The 19643-nt window shown below is 36.5% G+C and overlaps 1 protein-coding gene across 1 annotated transcript in view; it reads left to right on the plus strand.

Moving 5' to 3' along the window:
- Window positions 1-19643, plus strand: part of LOC124357295 (DNA repair protein XRCC1) — a 62035-nt gene that overhangs the window by 16916 nt on the left and 25476 nt on the right. Inside the window, exons 5-7 of the mRNA XM_046808956.1 lie at window positions 2034-2135; window positions 9327-9482; window positions 15065-15323. Of these exons, the coding sequence (XP_046664912.1) occupies window positions 2034-2135; window positions 9327-9482; window positions 15065-15323 (517 nt within the window). The remainder of the gene's footprint in view (window positions 1-2033; window positions 2136-9326; window positions 9483-15064; window positions 15324-19643) is intronic.

Below are 19643 nucleotides of genomic sequence, written 5' to 3' on the forward strand. Positions count from 1 at the left end.
CCCACCTTCATGCCTGTGGGTGTAGGCTGATATTGCCTAGCCACTGTTGTGTCTGTAGGTAGCACAGATAACTATGGGGCATGTTCAGAAAGTAAGTACTGTAAAAAAACAAGTAAAACCATTTTATTTTTACATGAAAACCCAAACCTTAAATTATTTTTCGACATAGTTTCCACCGATGTTCAAACACTTGTCTTAGTGGTGATCAATTTGTCTATACTCTCTTCGTAGAAGGTTCCCGCCAACGAATGTAGTTACGACTCCACGACAGTTTTCACTTCATCATGGGTTTCAAAGTGTTGGCCGCCTAGCTTGCGTTTCATGTGCAGGAACAAGTGGTAGTCAGACGGTGCCAAGTCCAGGCTGTAGGGCGGGTGATCGAACTGCTCCCAAATGAAATTGTTGAACCAATGCTTAAGTGTCATTAGCAGTATGGGGCCGAGCATTGTTATGGAGCAATACAATGCCGTTACTTAGCATTCCTCTCCATTTGTTTTGAATTGCCCGCCTTAGTTTTCTTAAGGTTTTGTGATATCTTGCCACATTAATGGCTTCACCTCTTGGGTAAAAATCAATCAGCAAAACACCTTTCCGATCCCAAAAGCCAGTGCACATGGTTTTTTGTGTAGACATTGTTGTCTTGAATTTTTGTTTCTTCAGAGATGTCGCCACTCCATTGACTGGTGTTAAGATTCCGGTGTGACATGACGGACCAAGTTTCATCACCTGTTAGAATTTAGTTTAAAAAATTCTCACTATCATCACTGTACTGTATGAGAATAGTTAAAGCACTTCCGAGTCTCTTGGTTTTGTGCACGTCAGTGAATACAGCTTGTGATAACCTAAGCGGTCTGTAACAATTTAGTACAAAAGAGTGGGTGAAATTTGTTGGAAATCGTCAGATAGCGTTGTCATAGTGAAACGTCTGTAACGCTTCAGAAGATTTTTTCGTCAACTCCTCTTACCATATCATTGGTGACGAGAGAAGGCCAACCGCTCTGATTTTCATCATGCACATTTGTTCAACTGCCATTGATCATTTTAACCCACTTTCTCACCATTCCTTCACTCATCACATCTTCCTTGTAAACATCTCAAAGTTGACTATAAATTTCAGATTGTTTCACATTCCTTGCGTTCAAAAATCTTATTACAGAACAAATCTCATAGTCTGCGAGATCACTAATTATCTTAAACATTTTAAACGTTCAGAGTAAACTGAAAACACAACATAGAACAACTAAAATGGCGTGAGTCAATAGCCAATGAGCAAGACGACTAGTGTGCATGCGGGAACACTGTTCGCAGGGCTACGGCGGCAGTATAATGAAACGGTACTTACTTTCTGAACATGTCTCGTATAATGTTTGGTTTATTCCTTGGATACTGGGGAATGAGATATTAGGTATCAAACTTTCACCGCAGATTTGATGAATATGTTGTAGCATTATTTGTAGAGATATTTCTCCAAACTTGTATTTGCAAAACTGTTCAAGATGATATTGGATGTGCTGCTAAAATCTCCATCAGTCCTTCAGCTATTTATAAGCAGATTGCAGAGCAAGGCAACAACTGCTTCCTCCAGCGATACAATGTCCCAAAGAAAGAAAAATAGCATAACAATCCATGAACAGGAGTGAACATGAAGGGTTCTCTTTTCATCACTCTGATTATGAGTTTTTTGTAATACATAACAAATCTGTAGAGGCGGGTATGTGTAAGATAATCCCTTATGTCTTAAATCTTAAGAGGTTTTTTTTAGATGCATAATATTGGTTGTAAAGGCTAAGATTATCAGTAACCATTGATTTTATTTCAATGCATATAATGAAAGAATTTAATTCAAACATATCAAATACATTTTTACATGTATGTATGGTAGTGTAGACCAATTTGGGTACCTTTAGTTTAAATTAGGAAATTACATTGCTATGTACTAGTGGTAGCTCACTAGTATGGATAGTGTAGTACATGTCACTATCCAACCATATAAAATGTGTATCCTTGTTAAGATGCCTGTTTTTTGTTGGCAGGAGTATTAAAGGAATCCAAAGCAGAAAATTTGAAACAGAGTCCTAAAGTAACCCCACAAAAATTAGACAAACCAGCAAATAACCTCAACATGAGTTTTGAAGGTAAAGCATTAACAATGTTCTTATACAATTAGCAACATTTGTACACTATTATTTATAGTCTGAGCAGGCTTTAGGCCTTTCCACTTCTATTAACTGAGACCTGTTTCCTTATCAGGTCAGTTTTATTTTGAGCTAAATGTGCATATTTGATCTAAACAAAATTACATTATTCCTAGAAGGGTGATGATTTTTTTATACATTTCTCATACAACTAAAGAAAAAATATCAAATAGAAAACACATTTTTATTTTAAGTATTTCTGTAATGTATTTATTTATTGAAAAAAGCTTTTTGTGACAGGACGATGTTATGTTTTTTCTATTAGGAAGATTGCATTTTGGTTTCTGGGTGATAACCATACACCTGAAACATTGACTGTGTTTGAGTAAGTTTGGATCAATCTAAATGCATTTAATCCTTTGCGCTCGAGAGGCCAGCAACACTGGCCACACCAAGGTGGCGATAAAAGTTGCAGACAGCTTGTGGTAGTTTGTCCTCGAAACTCTTACGGCCAGTATAGATGGTCACGCTTCTTTCATTGATAGCTCGGCAGCCGTATTTTTTGTTTGCCTCCCCAGATCTGAATTATTTTTCAATATCCTCCGTGTTTTTGGCATAGTACTTTAAAATGTTTTAAAAAGAAATAAAAACTTATTTAAAATTTATTTTTAATAAATGAAATGAAATGAAAAAATCTAACAAATCAAATAAACCAACTAACAAACAAACAAATTTGAAGAAATCTTACTAATACAAAGATAAACATACATTTGGAAAATTTAACTCTTAAAAGTATTGTTAAATTTTTTAGACCTGCCTCAGCTAACTGCTTAAGATAGATATCTTTCAGTTTTTCCACAAACCGGGAACAGCTATCGGTGGAAGTAATTGTTTGGGGAAGAGCATTCCACAACCTACAAGCCATTATATGAAAGGACTTATCAAACACTGCAGTCCTGTGCTGAGGCATTCTCAAAATGTATGAGCCAGAGTGAGTGCTTCTTACATGGGACACGGATTTAAAATATTCAGAAAAATATCTTGGAAAACCAAATTTTAATATTGAATGAACTAATTTTAGAATTTTGATGGATCTTTGATCTTTTAATTTTAGAATATTTGACTCAGTGTAGTACGGTGTGATGTGCTGCCATCTCACATCGTAAATGTAACGTATACAATAGTTTTGAGTTCTTTGCAGCTTCTCACTAAGTACTATGGTCATATCATTGATCATGGAGTTACAGTAAATGAAATGTGGAAGTACAACTGATTTAGTCAAAAGCAGCTTGATATGTTCTGGTAAAAATCGTTGTAAACGTTTGAGTGAGTCAATAGATGCGAAAACCCATTTACAAATCTCCGCAACAGTGTCGGTCCAAGTCAAAGTCGAGTTTATAGTCAAACCAAGATCTTTCACCTTGTCGTAGTACAGCAGAGTGTTACCATTTACAGTTAACGTTTCGTAAACAAGAGTGACAAATAATGATTGATTTAGTTTTTGTATGGTTTAGTCTCAGGCCGTGATTTTTGGACCACATAACAATATTTTTACTGTCACTATTTATTTTGGTGATACACTCATTAATGTAGTCAATTTTAAAGTGTGAATAGATTTGAAGGTCATCAGCATACATGTGATGTGAGATATGTTTTAGTACAGAATGATTGTCATTCACGTACATTACGAATAATAAAGGACCAAGAATCGGTCCCTGTGGCACCCCACAAGTAACAATTTCCCAGTCCGAAGTCATGTCATCAACTTTAACACACTGCCATCTCCCTGACAGATAAGATCTCAGCCAAGTTAATACATGACTAGAAAACCCTACTAGTCTTAGTTTAGCTAACAGCGCTGTTGAAAGCTTTTGAAAAATCAAAAAGAGTGACAATTGTGCCCTGTCTGTGATCCATAGCAAGTCTGATATCATCCGTCACTTTTAAAAGTACAGTTTCCGTACTGTGGTTAGTGCAAAAACCAGATTGGTAGTCACAAAATGTGTTGTAAGATAGATATTCAGTGAGTTAGCAGTGCACAATTCTCTCTAGGCCTTTAGATAATGCAGGAAGAATATTTATTGGCCTATAATCTGAACATGACGCTGGTGCTGAAATCTAGTTAAGAGGGCAGACAAAAGCAGACTTCCATTGTGATGGGGAAACGCCACTCCTAAGAGACGTGTTGAAAATAAAAGTGACTATCAGAAGGACAGCAAATAGAATATTCTTTATGAGGCGTATTGCGATGCCATCGTACCCAATAGCATTACTGCGAATACGGCATATAGCTTTCAACACGTCACCTTGTATCACAGGTTTTAAAAGTAAACTCAGGATAACCACAACTGCGATGAGGTAGCTTTTGAAGATGTTTTAAGTAGTCCTCCACTTTGTGTTGACTAAAACTTTGACTACAAGATGTAAAAAATTGGTTAAATTCATTCAGAGGTATAAGAACTGGCTGTGAAATACGTTGTTTTCCTATATCAAGGCTTTTAACCTTACACCATAAGTCGCTTGACGACCGTTTCCTATTCTCAAAAAGACCTCGAGTATATCTCAGCCTGGAATTACGCACAAGTTATTTTATTTAAACGAATTAAATGGTATTGATCCATAAGTATCTGGTTATTAGAGCGCCTCGCTCTTCGATATAAGCTATCGCGATGGGCCATCAGGCTAAGAATATCCTTTCTCATCCATGGCACTGAGTGCCTCTTTATTTATTCGTTTTGTCACATAAGGAGCATGTTTATCATAAACAGATAAAATTTGTTTAATAAAATCAACAGAGTCAAGATTCTCTAGGTCAGGGGTTCCCAAACTGTGGTACGCGTACCCCCTGGTGGTACACGAGACGTTGCCAGGGGGTACGTGAGCAGGACCACGCCAGTTTGCTATTATGTCCGGGCTGATGCGAGGGAGATTTCGGGTTGCGGGAAAAGCAAGGGAAGTTTTGTTTTTAACGACGAGTGGCTACATCACTGACGCTCTCCACCTTCTATAATTTAAAAGCAGTTGAGGCTTCCTATAAAGTTAGTCTTAGACATGCTCAAGAGCGCAAACCATATACCATTGGGGAAACATTAATACTGCCAGCAACTAAAGACATTGTGTCAACCATGTTAGGACAAAATGAGGCTAAACAGATTGATTCACTTTCGCTTTCTAACGATACAGTTTCAAGAAGAATAAGTGACATGGCTGCTAATGTAAAGGAAACTTTACTCATGAAAATAAAAAGGCAAATATTTTGCTATTCAAATTGATGAAACAACTGACGTAACTAACGTGGTTCAGCTAATATGTTATGTTAGGTACGAAGATGGAAATACTGTCGGAGAAGACATGTTATTTTGCCAAAACTTGCCTTAACACACAATAATGCAGATGAAATATTTGGAAAATTAGACACATTTATTCGAGAAAACGAGTTGAACTGGGAAAAATGTGTAGGAATTTTCACAGATGGGGCAAATGCAATGGCTGGAGTTCATAAGGGAGTTGTTACTCAAGTGCAGCAAGTAAGCCCAAAGGCTAAGTTTATTCATTGTAATCTTCACCGCGAAGCCTTGGTTAGAAAGAGATATCCAGCAGAGCTGAAAAATGTACTGAATGAAGCAGTAAAGACAGTAAATTTCATTTTGAGCACTGAACTCACGCCTTTTCCATAATTTATGTGATGAAATGAATAGTATTCACAAACAATTACTTCTGTCCACGGGAGTAAAGTGGATGTCGAGAGGAAGAGTGATATCTCGAATTGTTGAACTTCGACGTGAAATATTGATTTTTCTATCCGACACAGACTTTCAGTATCATGACCGTTTTTTCAGATGGTTGAGCCGATTGGCTTATTTGGCAGACATATTCAGTATGTTAAATGATGTTAAGAGGAAACTACAAGGAAGCTATAACACCCCATTCCAAGCTATGGATAAAATCAATAGTGTGAAACTAAACTAAGGTTTGCAGAAGGGGAAGCAAAGAAAAGCTAAGTGTCATTGTTCCGATCTCTTGAATCTTTTGTTAAAGAGAACGAACTTCTCATGAGTCAAACAATTTTGAATGACATATCACATCATTGTAGCTCCCTCCAAGCTAGCTTCACGAAATACTTTCAAGGAGATCTGAGTTCATACTCGTGGATTAAAAACCCCTTTGCTGAAATTGAGAAAATTGTTCCAAACAGCTTTTCTCTGAAACTTAAAGAGGAACTTTTTGAGTTAAACTCCGATTCGCATCTGAAAGAAGTATTTAACAAAACCACTCTTATTGATTTTTGGATCAAAACGACGTTCAGCGTATGGTGCACAAAGCAGTTGAGTTTCTACTATCATTCCGAACTTCCTATCTATGTGATGCGGGATTCTCACATCTGCTGTACATCAAAAATAAATACAGGAACCGAATACAAACAGTGGAATGTGATCTCAGACTCAAGTTAACCCCAATTATGGCAGACATCAGCAGTTTAAGCCGTTCCATTCAAGCTCATTCCTCACATTGAATAACTGATGATAACTAAACGAACATCTTCATTGAGCGACATCCACAATTCTGAATTTTGTATTTTGTAATTTGATTATAATTAAATATATGTATTAATACAGTTCCTTGCATTTTATTATTGAAACGTAACAAGTTTTAACATAACTAAAAACTAAATATATAAAATTTGTATTTTAATACATTACGAATATGTTATTCATATTGAATTTTATCTTTGAAATTCAGATTTTATAACATACGAGTGATTATAATTGCATATAAAACGAAAATAAAAAAAGGCAAAGTAATGATGCATGTACAATTTAAAATATATGTGTTATGGGCCAAGGGGTACGCCATAGTACATAGTACAAACTAAGGGGTACGTCACCAAAAAGATGGGAACCGCTGCTCTAGGTTATGCCATGGGATTAATAAAATATCGGACATAAATGCATCCTCATTCATGTTTTTAAAGTCTTTATACTTGATAAACCTAGCTTTAATCTTAGGTATATTTACTGAATAAACACAATAGACGAGGTCATGCTTGATGTGGCAGGGACTGGAAGCTGCCCATGAAGGACGATATCTTGTGGTTCCGAAACCACCATGAGGTCAAGAAGTGTGCCAGACTCGGCAGTGTGATGAGTTGGCTTCAGTGGCAGTATTATCAGATTACACGAGTCAAACATGGAAGTCAGCTGTCTGTAGTTATAGTCTTGATTATTTTTCATGAAATCAGTGTTGAATTCGCCCATGATCAATATACAACTATATCTATGCATGTGGTGCATGAGAGCATTTTCAAAATCTGTCATAAGTCCAACTCTGGGTGGGCGATAACACACTCCCAGTAATAGTACATCTGAACCAGACAAGCAAATTTCAATAAACATAAATTCTGGCCCAGCTGAGTATTCAGAAGGCGAAAAAAGAAGCGGTTTAAAATTCAAGCCCTCCCTGATATACACTGCAACACCACCGCCATTTTTTCCTGTTCTATTGTTCCATTGCAAAACATAACCAGGAAGAAAAACTTCGCTTGACTGAACACTCGGCTTAAGTCAGGATTCAGAAATTCCAATTAAATCAATCTGTTGAAGGCAAAAATTTCTCTAAGCTCATAAACATGCCCCCTCAGCGATCGCGCATTGATATGAGCGGCTTTCAAATGTCTAGGATAGGGAGATAAGGATAGAGAAAGGACATCAGCTGTGGATGGAGACGACGAGGAGTCAGTGAAGGCGGGGAGGCGACCGGTGTGGCAAGGACTGTGTGGACCTACAATCCTGAGTCCACAATCAACGGTGCCGTGACATGCCCGCTCCGGACCGCGGCCGCGATACTGACTGGCTCATACACATGCGGACACACATATACAATACTCTGATTCTACGCAATAGGCCTAATACATTATCTAACCACATGCCTTGACAATTTCGGCTCCTTATACAAATGTTAAAAGTATCAATTTAAAATGTCTTACAATGAAAAAATTAAAAGCAATTATAAATGTTCTGAGAAGAAAATAAATAGCCAATATGAACTATAATAGAGTAAAATAAAAAATATAATTAGATTAAAAATTCAGTTCTACAATATACACTCAGATATTTTATATATGGATTGCAATAAATTAATGAACGTTAATTATATTAATGACTTAGTTCTACAACATATAACTAGAAACAAAAGAATAAACAATATTTAATGTAAAACAAATAAAACTGATTAAATAAGGAGTTAATACTTTTGTGTGGAAATTAATAATACCCTTAGTTATTAAATGAAAAAATAAATAAATGAACTAAACATATCGATTTATATATATACAGGCTACATTAACACGTACTGTATATGTTACAACTTACAAGCTATTGGAGGTGCGCTGATTTGTTGCCGGTAGATCCGATAACCTAGTCACCGAACCCCTTCCCCCCACTCCATCGACCCACAACACTGCCATCTCTAGTCCAAGTGTTTCTATCGCCGTACAGCGTTACAGCCCTCCGGTACAGCTTGAGATGACAAGATGTTAAGTCCGCGCGAATGGTGATTCCTGTGTTCTTCAAATTCTTCTTTTGATGTTGATGAGTTACTAAGAATATAAGTTTTACCTTTACAATATACTCTATTTGTTAATAAATTTTTGTATTCTGTGGTTTTCTCATTGCCAGTAATGGTTACCCATAAGAACAGTGTATTCAAGGTCTCTTCATTGACAAACAGAATTTGAGACCCCCAATAGATCAATGTTAATCATTTTCAATACCAATGTAGAGGAAGAGTTTCTTTTCAAAGTGTAACCGTTTAAGTGACCTTCAACAGCTATTACATACAGAGAGAGACAGAAATCAGATTTCATTGTCAGCAACTGGTGGGAGAGGCTTCACTAAACACTCAGCCAATAAGTGATGCTTACATCTTTAGGGGATATAATTGAGACAGTGGTAATGTTAAACACCTTTCATAACTACAATTGAGTTTAAAAATTTTCAGCAGATATATATTGATTTTTTACTAGAGAGATTATAAATATTTAACAAATGTGGGTTTGTTATAAACACATAGTTATTATTATTGTTATAATACATTTACTTATTCATTTAGAATAATACTAAAAATATAAACTAATATAAAACATTTCTAAATTTTTGTATATTGATTCAAAAATATTGTCATGTGTATCAACAGATGATGACGATTCACCAGCAGACGATACAGATGCAGATTCTACCTACTCACCCAACAAAGATACTGGTTCCGTGCTTTCAGATGATGATGTTATGTCAGCTGAATCTGGTGAAGAAAATGAGAAAAAGCAGAAGAGACCAAAGAGAAATAAAACAGGTAAATAACCTCTGTATTTTTGAATTACGGTACTGCATAACCCTTTAAATATTTGAATGTTTTGTTAAGTGTTTTGATGGTACTTTGTATATGTATTATTTAGTATATTTATATTTTAATTAAAATAAGATTTGTAAGTTTAGGCTTACTACACAAATTTAAGGCTTTTGAAATGAAATGAAATGAAATGAAACATTTTCATTTCATTTTTTTATTGTGGTTTAGTTTTTTTTAATTATACTAGCACATACCTGCTGTTATGTCAGCAATTTCTAAGCAACATTTCCTATATTTTATTGAATAGTTCCCTCGTTTTCAGTATTATGAACTATTTTAGACCAATGTGGAGGAACTCCCAAAGTCTAAGTTCAAAGACACATTTCTGATATAATACGATAAGAGTTCTATGATATTTTTGAACTGGAATTAGTTAGTTGTAGAATTATCAAGTACTCATTTTTTCAGTGTTCATGGTTCAGAGGATTAGAGGTTAAGCAAAATGGCTAACCAGGTTTTGCCATTTTATGAGCATTTCTGGTTTGAATTAATTATATTTATAACGGCAAATTGGAGTTTGTTATTTTGTCCAGAGAAATAATATTTATAGACGTATACATAATTTTGTGGTGAGGTTGGATTCAAAACAGTAAAGTTTTCTAAATTTTATGATGATACTATGGTTCAAAAATTAAAAACTAAAATCAACATCAATAATACTAACACATGTCAATACTTATGAGGCGTGTTCAGAAAGTAAGTACAGTTTTTTTCTACTAGTCGTCCTTGTTCACTGGCTATCGACTCACACCATTTTAGTTGTTCTATGTTGTGTTTTCAGTTTACTCTGAACGTTTATAATGTTTAAGGCAATTAGTGATCCCACTGATTGTGAGGTTCGTTCAGTAATGATTTTTTGAATGCAAGAAATGTGAAACCAGCTGAAATTTATCGTCAACTTCGAGATGTTTACGGAAAAGATGTGATGAGTGAAGAAATGATAAAAAAAGTGGGTTAGAATGTTCAATGGCGGTCGAACAAATGTGCATGATTAGAATCAGAGCGGTTGACTTTTTCTCGTCACCGATGATTTGGTAGGGTAGTTGATGAAAAATCCAAGAGGACACACGTTTCACTATGACAACGCTATCTGACGATTTCCAACAAATTTCATACATTCTCTTGTGAAATTTGTTACTTGTGTAAGTGATCTTGTTATGGACCGCTTAGGTCATCACAAGCTGTTTCCGATGGGATCTCTAAAGAAACAAAAATTCAAGACGACAATGTCTGCACAAAAAATTATGTGCACTGTCTTTTGGGATCGGAAAGGTGTTTTGCTGATTGATTTTCTCCCAAGAGGTGAAATCATTAATGTGGCAAGGTATTACGAAACCTTAAGAAAATTAAAGTGGTCAATTCAAAACAAACGGAGAGGAATGCTCAGTAACGGAATTGTCTTGCTCCATGACAATGCTTGGCCCCATACCGTTGATGACACTGAAACATTGGTTTGACAATTTCTTTGGGAGCAGTTCGATCACCCGCCCTACAGCCCGGACTTGGCACCATTTGACTACCACTTGATCCTGCACATAAAGCACAAGCTAATTGGCCAAGTGATGTTTTTAAAAATAATCTTTGGGTCAGATTTATTGGTGTGTATATATACAGAGGGGTGCAAAAGTAGGTATACAGTTTTAGTTGGTTGGTAATACCCAAGTTAGCCACCTGATCAGCTGTGTAATACGTTTGCTACTAACAGCTGGCAATGTTTTCTCATTGTTACTGTTGTTATTATTACACTTCTGTCATCATGGCTGGTTACATGACCAACGATCAACGAAAGTGGGTTTTGAAAGAATATTGGAAGACAGAAAACTGTGAAAGAGTTCGAGAGAGATGGAGAGAGGAGTTTGATACACCACCACCAACCAGATTAAGTATTTATAGACTAAGAGATAAGTTTAACCTTACAGGATCTATCTGCAATGGTCCAAAGGCTGGACGACCAATCACTGTCACTACTCCTGAAAACGAAATGATTGTCGTGCAGACCTATGTTCAAAGCCCAAAAAAGTCAAGAAAAAGGGCATCAATTGAACTGGGCATTGAACGCAGATCTTTAGGACGCCTAATGAAACGGTTAGGTTTGAAAATGTACATTCCAAGACTTATTCATGGGCTAATAGAGGACGACCCTGATCGTCGACTGCAGTTTTGCGAGATAATGTTAAACGAGGAACTTCAAGGTGCGGGAATTATTCAAAAAATTGTTTGGAGCGATGAGGCTAATTTTAAGCTTTCAGGTGCAGTCAATAGACACAACTGTGTCTATTACTGTTTTGATAATCCACACTTGACATTCGAAGAACAGCTGAATCAACCTGGAGTAACAGTTTGGGCTAGCATTTCATGTAAAGGTGTCATTGGACCTGTCATTTTTCATAACACTGTAGACCAACATGCATACAGAACATGCTGACTGACGTTATACCACAAATCAAAATCCAGCAGGGTAATGAGGAATTCTACTTCCAACAAGATGGAGCTCCTGCCCACTATGCGACAATCGTGCGTGACCTACTAAATCGGGAGTTTCCTAACTCGTGGATCGGTCGAAGAGGATCGGTTGAATGGCCAGCAAGATCTCCCGATCTGACACCGATGGATTTTTTCTTTTGGGGAGTTGTCAAAGACAAGGTTTTTTCGAAAAAACCTCGTGATCTTAATCAGATGGTTGAATTCATTCGCCAAGCTTGCCAAGACATAGATGAAAATAAAGAACTTTGCCGAAAAGTGTGTTTAAGCGTAACTTCAAGGTTACAGCAGTGTGTTGACTGTGAAGGCAAACAATTTGAACACAAAAGGAAGTAAGTGTATTGGTGAAGTACAACACTTTTAAGAGTTAATTTCTGTTTCTTAACGCTCTTAAAATAGATTGTAAAAGTTTAGTTTTTGTAGAAATAAACCTACTTATTCTTTAACATATTTAATTATTGTATACCTACTTTTGCACCCCCCTGTATATATATATATATATATATATATATATATATATATATAATTTGTATAAATGGCAATAGCCGAATTTAATTTCAATAAACATTTTGTAATTCAATGTTTATTGAAATTACAGACACACACACACACAAAACCAACACATTGTACCTACTTTGGCCTGTAAAGCTCCACTTCCACTTTGGGTAAAGGGGTAGAGTGTAAAATCAAAACTTCCCACTGTGATTTATTCTTTAACAGGCATACATTGGTGCTTATTAAACCTTTTCACTGTACGTCAAACGACTTTCAAGACAATGTCTGGACAAACCTACATAGACATATACTCAAAGACCTATACTTTTTAAGCTGCCTCGATTTACTAGTAATATTTACGATGGAATGGATTTATTAGTGGCGTGCGAAGGATTAACTGGCTCTTTCAGTTAATATTTTGTAACTTTAGAGTCCAAGATGGGATTTTTTGCTACTTGGGAGACCATTTGCGCGTAGCCCGGAGAGTTTTTCAAAATAAGAATAGGCTTATTTATATTCATACTAGGGACCTTAAGGATATCCATGTAAAATTTTAGTACAATCGGTTGAATAGTTTGGGCGTGAAAGCAAAACAGACAAAGGCACTTTTGCATTTATAATATTATTAGGATGACCAAACCATTGTTCCAATAATACTAAAAATATTTTGCAAAAGGAAAGTGATAGTTCGGGTTAAAAAATTGATCTACATGATTATGAAAATAATAGATAGTTTTCTTAGATTACTCGTCAGGTACATAATTTGGTATTTTGCTTATAAAGTATTTACCTTTAATTTATTGTATATCTATTATTTACCAAATGAAGCAGTGAACATTTTATTCATTTGATATTCATTATTACTATTATTGGTTAAATGGCATGAGAAATTTTTTTACTACACATTTTTGGATTTTCTTAGGAATAATGTTTGTGTACAGTTATATAACTTCTTTTTGTACGATAACATATTTTCATGCTAATTAAGTGATATTGAACTATTATGTTTTTTCTTTAAGATATATACAAGGTGTGTCCAAAAAGTATCCGACCTTGACGTCAGGCATGAACTGACGTTACTCGGCGGCAACAGCAATATGGTCCCCTTCAAAGTACTCCCCTCCACAAGCCACTACTTTATTCCAACGCTCCTCCCACTTCCGGAAACACTCCTTAAATTCATTTTGTGGAATGGCTAACAGGTCCTTAATCGCATTTTGTTTTATTTGTTCAACATCGTCAAATCTTTTTCCTTTCAAAGGAATTTTTAATTTCGGAAATAGCCAGAAGTCACAAGGAGCTATGTCAGGACTGTAGGGAGGCTGTCGTAGTTGGTTAATGTTGTGTTTGACCAAAAAACACTGAATAAGATTTGAGGAATGAGCTGGCGCGTTGTCGTAGTGCAGGATCCAGTCACGGCTTGTCCACAGTTCAGGTCGTTTCCTTCGCACTGCATCTTGTAGCCGCCTTAGGACCTCAAGATAGTACTCCTTATTCATTGTCTGGCCTCTTGGAGCATATTCGTGATGAACAACCTCGTCCTGGTCAAAAAAAACTGTCAGCATTGTCTTGACATTGCTTCGACTTTGTCTTGCTTTTTTCGGCCATTGCTCTTCACGAGTTTTCCACTGTGAAGATTGAGCCTTTGTTTCAGGGTCGTAGCCATAAACCCATGACTCATTACCAGTAATAACTTTTTTAAATAGCCCTGGGTCACTTTTTATCAAATCCAGATTGTCCTGTGCGGATTCAAGTCGACAGTTCTTTTGGTCTTCTGTCAGCAGCCGAGGAACAAATTTTGCAGAAACATGGTTCATTTTAAAATTTTTGTGTAAAATGTTACAAACTGATGATTTTGGTATTCCTAAATCTTTTTCTAGCTCTCGGACAGTCAATCAACGGTTTTCAATAATTGCTGCACGAACACGTTCAACATTTTCAGCGTTTTTGGCCGTTGAAGGCCTGCCAGATCGGTCATCACTCTCCACTGATATGCGGCCATTTTTAAACCACCTAAACCATTCTTTTACTTGTGTATAGCCCATAGACATGTCACTATAAACTTTCCGTATCATAGTAATCATCTCTGATGCTGAATGGCCAAATTTTTGGCAAAATTTAATGCAAATGCGCTGCTCAACACGTTCAGTCATATTGAAATGCGACGCACACACACAGCAGTACTGTATGGAACAGAGCGCTGTGACTCACTGAGTGACCGGATCGTATTCAATGCCTAATATGGGAAGGAGTAGGCTCACCCCTCCCCTCCAATAACCGGTTCGAGCCGGTCGGTTACGCCGCGGCCGCCTACTGGTTGGTCGGTGGTCAGATACTTTTTGCACAGACCTCGTATTTTTATAAATGTTTAAAAACGGATATTTAAAAATCATTGTATTATTATTATGGCAACTTAACAAGATCAGTTCCAAGGTTACAACAGGATTAGCTAAATGAGGGAACTAATTAAAATGACTTCATTATTATTATTAACCTTTTTAGTAATACAAATGTTATTTTAATATATTTGATTTGTAATTTGGTTTTAGTTGATGCTGATAGAAACACAAAGAATGGAAAAGTATTGAATGGCCAAACACCCAAACGAAAGAATGATAATACTGATGAAAACAAAAGAAAAGCCCTTAAGGTTGATAAAGAAAGAAAGCCTTTCAGCAGGCTATTGGAGGGTGTAATTATTGTGATTAGTGGTTACCAGAACCCTCTGCGAGGAGAACTGCGGTCCAAGGCTGGTGCAATGGGAGCCAAGTATAAGGCAGATTGGGATAGGACATGTACTCATCTTATGTAAGATTTGTTTTTTATGTATTTCTTGCTGTGAGACCCGAAATGTCAATATATGGTGGAATATAGGTTATATTTAAGTGTAAATTGAGTGAAGGTGCTGATTGTGATCTTGTTACTATCTAACATCATCATTGTATCAAATTTAAAATATTTATCTCTGAACCTGGATATACTATTGAATTTTTAAGTCTTAAAAAATTAGGTGGCACACAGACTAAAAATAAAACTTATTGGCTGAGCATTAGTAAAGCCTATCACTAGAGGCTGGAAACATTTAATTTCTGTCTGTCGCACAATATCTTGAGAATGAACTGACCAATAGACTTTAAATTTTGTATGAAGCTTCATTCTTTATATATAAAACACTAAGTTTGATTATTGTGTATGTCACTTATGAGATTTGGCTGATTTTTGGTGAACATTTTTACACTGGTCTCATGGGTAACCATGATGGCAACAAGAAAATCTCAAAATAAATAAATTTGTGTAAACAAACAGAGTACAATCATGTGAGATTTTAATATGTGATATAGTAACAGATGTAGTCTGACTATTGCAACACATCATCACGTTTGGTATGTAGACTATATAACTAACTTTTATAAAACCCAACTCAATGAACAAATATGAAAATTTATCATGTGGCAAGATATCTGAACAAATATTTCATCTTTAGATTTTAATTTTTGCTTGAAACTTAATTTGTATATAGACAAACATCACTTCTTAGTTTGTGCCTGTCCAATCATGAAATTTGGCTCTGCATCATTAAAGCCTATCACTGAGTAGGCCGACACAATTTCTCTTTCTTTTTTAATTTGTGTTTCACACTTGGTACTTAGAAACTTCATTCTTATGGGAGCTTTCATTCTTGTATACTTTATATTAGCTCACTGGGTAATGAAAGAAACAGCTTTCACATTTCTTTTGACAATTCTTTTATTACATTTGTTTGTCTATTTATTGAATCTAAACCGTGAAATTTAAGAAATGCAGCCTTACATAATTTATTTATTAATAACCACTCTTCTTCAGGATTCAACAAGCCTGCCCTTGGGCAAATAATGTTGGACTCAAGAACTGCTGCCAATGATGTTTTTTATGCTTTAAAATATCCTAAACAGAGATATTTAATTTAAAAAAAATTGTTTTCCCACTAAACCAGTCAAGTAAATGTGTCTATTTTCTATTTAATTTTCATTTGATTCTATTGTAATATTATTTCAGTTTTGTTTTTAAGTAAAATTACATTTTATAATTTACGAGTTTGAAAGTTTATTTAGAGCCAAATTATGTTTCATTAGTTTGAGCTTTACAGCTATGTTTTCTTTTTGAAGTTTGCTGAATTTGTCATTCTTATTTCTTTGTCTGATTTTTCACTTAAAGCTTCTTTCTTGACAACTTAAGTAAGTGGAGAGTTAAGTGACCACTATGGCAAGATGTAACATTGCACCACACACTTTTCCCACTACACTATAGCAGCCAATCAAATTTTCCTTTCTATCCACCTTGACCTACATTTTTTTTTTCCTTCCCGAGGGAAAAGGACAGTTTGTCCCCGCGCTTAGTCCTAAAAGGACCTTTGCGCCTCCCTTACTTCAATTTTGTGTCCTCAAAGTCCGAGGCTTTTGCAAAAATCAATCAGATTTGAGGGCTCCTGTTCTCTGATATCTTTGGGGCTAAGGAAATATGCTCCCAGGAATCTTTTCCGAGTTTCGAAGATGGCAGGACAATCTAACCAGATATGCTCTGCTGATTCCTCCTTTTTTCCACAGAGTCTACATTCGTCAGTCTGGCTAAGACCCACCCTCATAATATGTTTCCTTAGGGGGCCATGTCCTGTCAACATTCATAATATTAGTCTTATATCCTCCTTATTCTGATCTAAGAGAGCTGTCCACCCTTTAACGTAAGCAGAGATAAACATTTTGGATAGTCTTAATCCTGAGGCTCTACTCCAATTAATGTTTCTTATCCTCTTTTCCCAATCTTTGACCAGAGCTTTACTGTTGGAGAAGGCTATCCCGCAACCTGGCTCAGGTCCTACCATTATGGACTCCACTCCCTTTTTGGCGAGGATGTCTGCTTTTTCATTACTATGAATGCCTTCATGACCTGGTACCCAACCAAGTGTTACTCTGTTATTCGTTGCGAGCTCAGCTAGAGCATTCTTACATTCCCAGACTGCTTTTGAGTCAAACAAACAGGTATTGAGTGCCTTTAGTGCAGCCTGACTATAAGAAAGTATTAAGTATTTAATCCTTTGGTCCTCATTTGTATGAGCCTTCTGGAACATGAGTCTATTGTCATGACCTCCACCTGAAAAACCGTGGTATGTCTTACTAAAGGAACAGCCATGTTAACTCCTGGTACGTATATTCCGTATCCTGCCCTAGAGTCAAGGCGTAAACCATCTATGTAGAACTTCAGGATTATTTTTGTAGGGTAGGCCTCCTTTTTAATCCATTTCTCCCTACTTTCGATAGAGACCATGTATGGGTTATCAAAGGAGTATTTCTTAACCATTGCATCTGACACATTGGTTAGCATTTCAGCCTCAGGAAATACCTGCAATATCTTCATGTGGCCTTCTAAGGAGGTAGTATTTATAACTTTTTTCCTAGAAGCTTCATTGCACTTAGAGCGGCTGTTCTCATCACCTCCTGCCCCAGGGGAGTGTATCCCAGGACCGCTTCAATTGCTAGTGTTGGGCAGGAACTCATCACTCCCGTGATGCTTAAGCAAGCTAGCCTTTGAAGACTCTGTAGCCTTTTAGCAGCTGTTATTTGTTCTACTTTTGGCCACAACACTAAGGTAGCATATGTGACCATTGGTTTTATTATAGTTTCGTAGATCCAATATAGCATTCTGGGTTTCAATCCCCATTTAAATCCAAATAGTCTCTTACAGGCCCCAAGGGCCATTGTCGCTTTGGATATTCTGTTTTCAATATGTGAGTTCTAAGTGAGCTTCTCATCCAGGATTAAACCCAGGTATTTCACTTCTTTCTGCTTTACATAGTAGGCTTGTTCCCGTCTTCTCTGCTTTGCTAAGAAGATCATCTACAACCATCGCCCACAGGAGAAGAGACAGAACTCCCCCCTAGGGGCAGCCTTTCCGGGCCATGATTGCGGCAGATTCATCTCCTTACTTTGCTTTTACTTGTCTGCTTTTTAGGAGAGCTACTATCCATTTGACTACATCTGGGGGAACTCTAAAACGTTCCATAGCAGTCTCCATGGATTGATATGCAACTCGGTTGAAAGCTCCTTCAATGTCCATAAAGACGCTGACTAGGGCTTCCTTTTCATTGAAGGTGTTCGCCACCGCTTCCACTAAGCTGTGGAGAGTGGTGGTAGTTGATTTACCTTCTATATAAGCGTGTTGAGTGGGACTAAGTGGGTGGTAATATTACGTCCCTTATGTGTCAGTTTATTATTTTTTCTATAGTTTTCACCATGAAGGAGGTTAAGCTGATGGGTCTGTACGAGTTGGGTTGAGTCGGATCCCTGTCTTTTTTTTTGCACGAACACCACCAGTTTTCTGGTATATATCCTAAGCCTGGGAATCAGCTACAGTTCTCAATAGGAGATAGGTTATAGTTTTTATTAAACTGAAAGGCTTTCGTCATTGAGAGTGAAGATGGCGCCGACTAGCAAAATCAAGTGTGGAACCTGTGCGAAAAATGTTCCTAAAAATAGTATGGCGATTTTGTGTGAGGGAAATTGTCAGTTGTGGTATCATAGTAAATGTGTTGGAATTGATGAAAAAGAATATGATTGCATAATAACGCTGGGCCGTAAAGTTATATGGATGTGTGATACGTGCCGCCATGATAGCCTCAAAGTGCCTGAAGTGAAAGACACTTCAATTGAAACTATTTCAGTTGAAAAGAACAATACATATTGTAATGACACTATAAAAATATTAACTGATCAAATTTTCCATCTGAGTGAAAATCAAAAAGGAATAAGTGAACAGTATAGTATCTTGAAGAAAGACAATGATAATTTACGTCAATCATTGAATAATCAAGCTGACGCCATCAGAGAAATTTTGACTTATACCAGTGACAGGAGGCTGTCATATGCAGGTAGATTGATGTTTCATGATAAAAACACATTTTCTAATATAGATAATGGACTTGCTAATAGTAAAACGTTGACTAATAGTAATAGAAGTAATAAACCCAATGATAGGCCTAACAGCCCTTCCAAGCCTATACTCTCAGTCTCAGGGGATGAGCAAGTGTACTTGGATAATAAGGACATTAAAAACTCTAATCAAGAAAGTAATGAAGGATTTCAACTGTACAAGTCA

Source organism: Homalodisca vitripennis, chromosome 3 (genome assembly GCF_021130785.1).
Source record: "Homalodisca vitripennis isolate AUS2020 chromosome 3, UT_GWSS_2.1, whole genome shotgun sequence".
Taxonomy (NCBI): domain Eukaryota; kingdom Metazoa; phylum Arthropoda; class Insecta; order Hemiptera; family Cicadellidae; genus Homalodisca; species Homalodisca vitripennis.